Here is a 2,102-nt window from a genome sequence, read left to right as displayed (position 1 = left end):
TTATATAAAGAACAAAACTGACTCGACCTTTCCAATCTCCTCTCTGTGTGTACTGTGTATAGGTTATTATGCTCTCTGTGTACATACCTCAACACGTAGTGCAAATCGATGCCTACGTACTCCAGTAGCAGGAAAGCGGAGCCACGCGCAGTGAAGCTACCCAGACACTACAATAAACATCAAGGGAAATTAACTCTTTATTATAACAATAACAACACTCAGAATCAAAGCTTGCGGTGTGTGTTTGAAGACTCGTTTGGCGTTTAACGCGTTCAATCGCATAACAGTTGCAACGCAGCTCAGTGGTCTGAAGGCCAAGACGTACCTGCACTACATTCGCACATCGGCATTCATTCAGCAAGCGCTCTTCATGCAGACTTGTTTTCTTAGCGGTGCTCGAGACACCCAGTTGTTTCTTGGCGGCATATATTTTTTCCGTTCGCGTGCTTTGTACCTGGTGTGCCCGGTCATTGAGGTATAAGTATTCTCAATAGAAGTATAGAGCCGATTGTTATCATTTCAAGTCCAATAGTACCAGATGTGTGTAGTACAATTACAATTGTATACACATAAATGGTTGTATAACGTTACGCACTATATATATATATATATATATATATATATATATAATATATAGATATATATATATATAATTTAAGAGGGACAATTACGTATGCACTGTGATATGTAGCTGGCGCTAGCTTAGTGCCTCTGACTAGTGATTATAAGTTGTGTATTGAACTCTGTTGAGGGTTGATTGTACAGTCAAGTTGTACATGTATCGATGAACAATGCTTGGTGTAAACGCACAGAGAGCAACGCAGGGTCATGAGCAAAACATGACAGCCACGAGAAAGAAGAAAAGGAATAATTAGCACAACAAAGGAGGTCTCGGACGTTTGCATCGAATAAGAATACCAGAAAAAACGAACAGTCTGAGCGTATTACATATAAACCTGTACATACCACCCCATCACCACCTACCTTGTACACTTTGGCGAATCCCCCTCGTCCCAATAAAGAAATCCTGCTGATTTCTATGGAGGTTGCCTCACGCTGTGCATCTACATCCATGCAATCCAGAGGGATGTGTTCACTATTGACGTCCTCATCAGTGATTCTATTGATCTGTGCTGTGGCATCTGAATTCTCTAAGCTGGGATGCGACTTGTTATGGATGCGCATACTTTTGCGTACGCCTGTAGTGTTCTCTGGTTGATAGGTGATGTAGTCTTCCTGCAGCAGTCGTTTGGTCATGGTGACAATGTAGGAAGCACTGTTCGTGTGGCTTTACCTGGGTTTAATCGTTCGAGCTATAGCACACTGTCAAGTGAACACCAAAACACAGCCCTCAAGTGAGAGTAATATGTGGTGATACAAATTGCAGCCGTGTAACTTTTTACCAAAACCCTGTGGGGACAGGGTTTGTGGAAAATAGCCTTCGTTCAATAATAAAATAAAAAATTTTAAAAAATTGCCGAAGCCAAGTATCGATCTTGGTGCCTTTCGATCTTCAGTCGAATGCTCTCCCATCTGAGCTACTTCGGATGAAAATATAATCTTACCAGTACCTCATCAATTAATCTTGATCTGGCTATTCCTATTCAGCGCATTAGAAGGCTTGTTGTGTTAGGGCATCTAAAATTAGTAATTCACGATAGTACAGATATCGGAGAGGTGTGGCGATTCCTCAAATCGGCCCGATTTTGGCGTTCAGAACATTCGCTCGCTGAGATACTTGGTATGAACAAATTGTGTAGACCTTTGTTTCGTCACATCTACTTGGCTAGTGTACAAAAGCTGATCTCCTGATCCAGCCGTCTACTGTAGTGACGTATGGTTAGTCCAAGAGTGTTTAGTCGTTCACATATGTATGTGATCGGTCCTGTACTATTCTATCGGTCCATAGCCTCCAGACTAGCACATATCAGGCTGATTCTTTGTCTCCAGGTTCTGGTGTACTACATGACTGCTACTATAGCTCCCCTAGTCGTGTTATATGGACTATCATTTAATTCGTCCATTGATTAGGCGACTCAGAAAGTAAGTGGCCGTCAAAATAAATTAAAGCAGGGTGGTCACCTGATGTTCGGCGTTCCACT

At 42.0% G+C, this 2,102-nt stretch overlaps 1 protein-coding gene and 1 non-coding gene across 2 annotated transcripts in view; both read right to left on the bottom strand.

The window, feature by feature from the left end:
* Window positions 1-1,314, bottom strand: part of SARC_02428 (hypothetical protein) — a gene marked incomplete at its 3' end in the record, with an annotated part of 9,138 nt that extends 7,824 nt beyond the window's left edge. Inside the window, exons 1-2 of the mRNA XM_014303824.1 lie at window positions 985-1,314; window positions 326-454 (exon numbers count right to left, since the gene is read on the bottom strand). Of these exons, the coding sequence (XP_014159299.1) occupies window positions 326-454; window positions 985-1,257 (402 nt within the window). The 5' untranslated portion in view covers window positions 1,258-1,314. The remainder of the gene's footprint in view (window positions 1-325; window positions 455-984) is intronic.
* A 161-nt stretch (window positions 1,315-1,475) lies between these two features.
* SARC_30049 lies at window positions 1,476-1,548 on the bottom strand. Its single transcript has one exon. It is a non-coding gene; the product is annotated as a tRNA-Phe (tRNA).
* Between the last annotated feature and the right edge of the window lie 554 nt (window positions 1,549-2,102).

This window comes from Sphaeroforma arctica, assembly GCF_001186125.1.
Source record: "Sphaeroforma arctica JP610 unplaced genomic scaffold supercont1.108, whole genome shotgun sequence".
NCBI classification, from domain to species: domain Eukaryota; class Ichthyosporea; order Ichthyophonida; genus Sphaeroforma; species Sphaeroforma arctica.
This window is presented reverse-complemented; position numbering and strand designations above follow the sequence as displayed.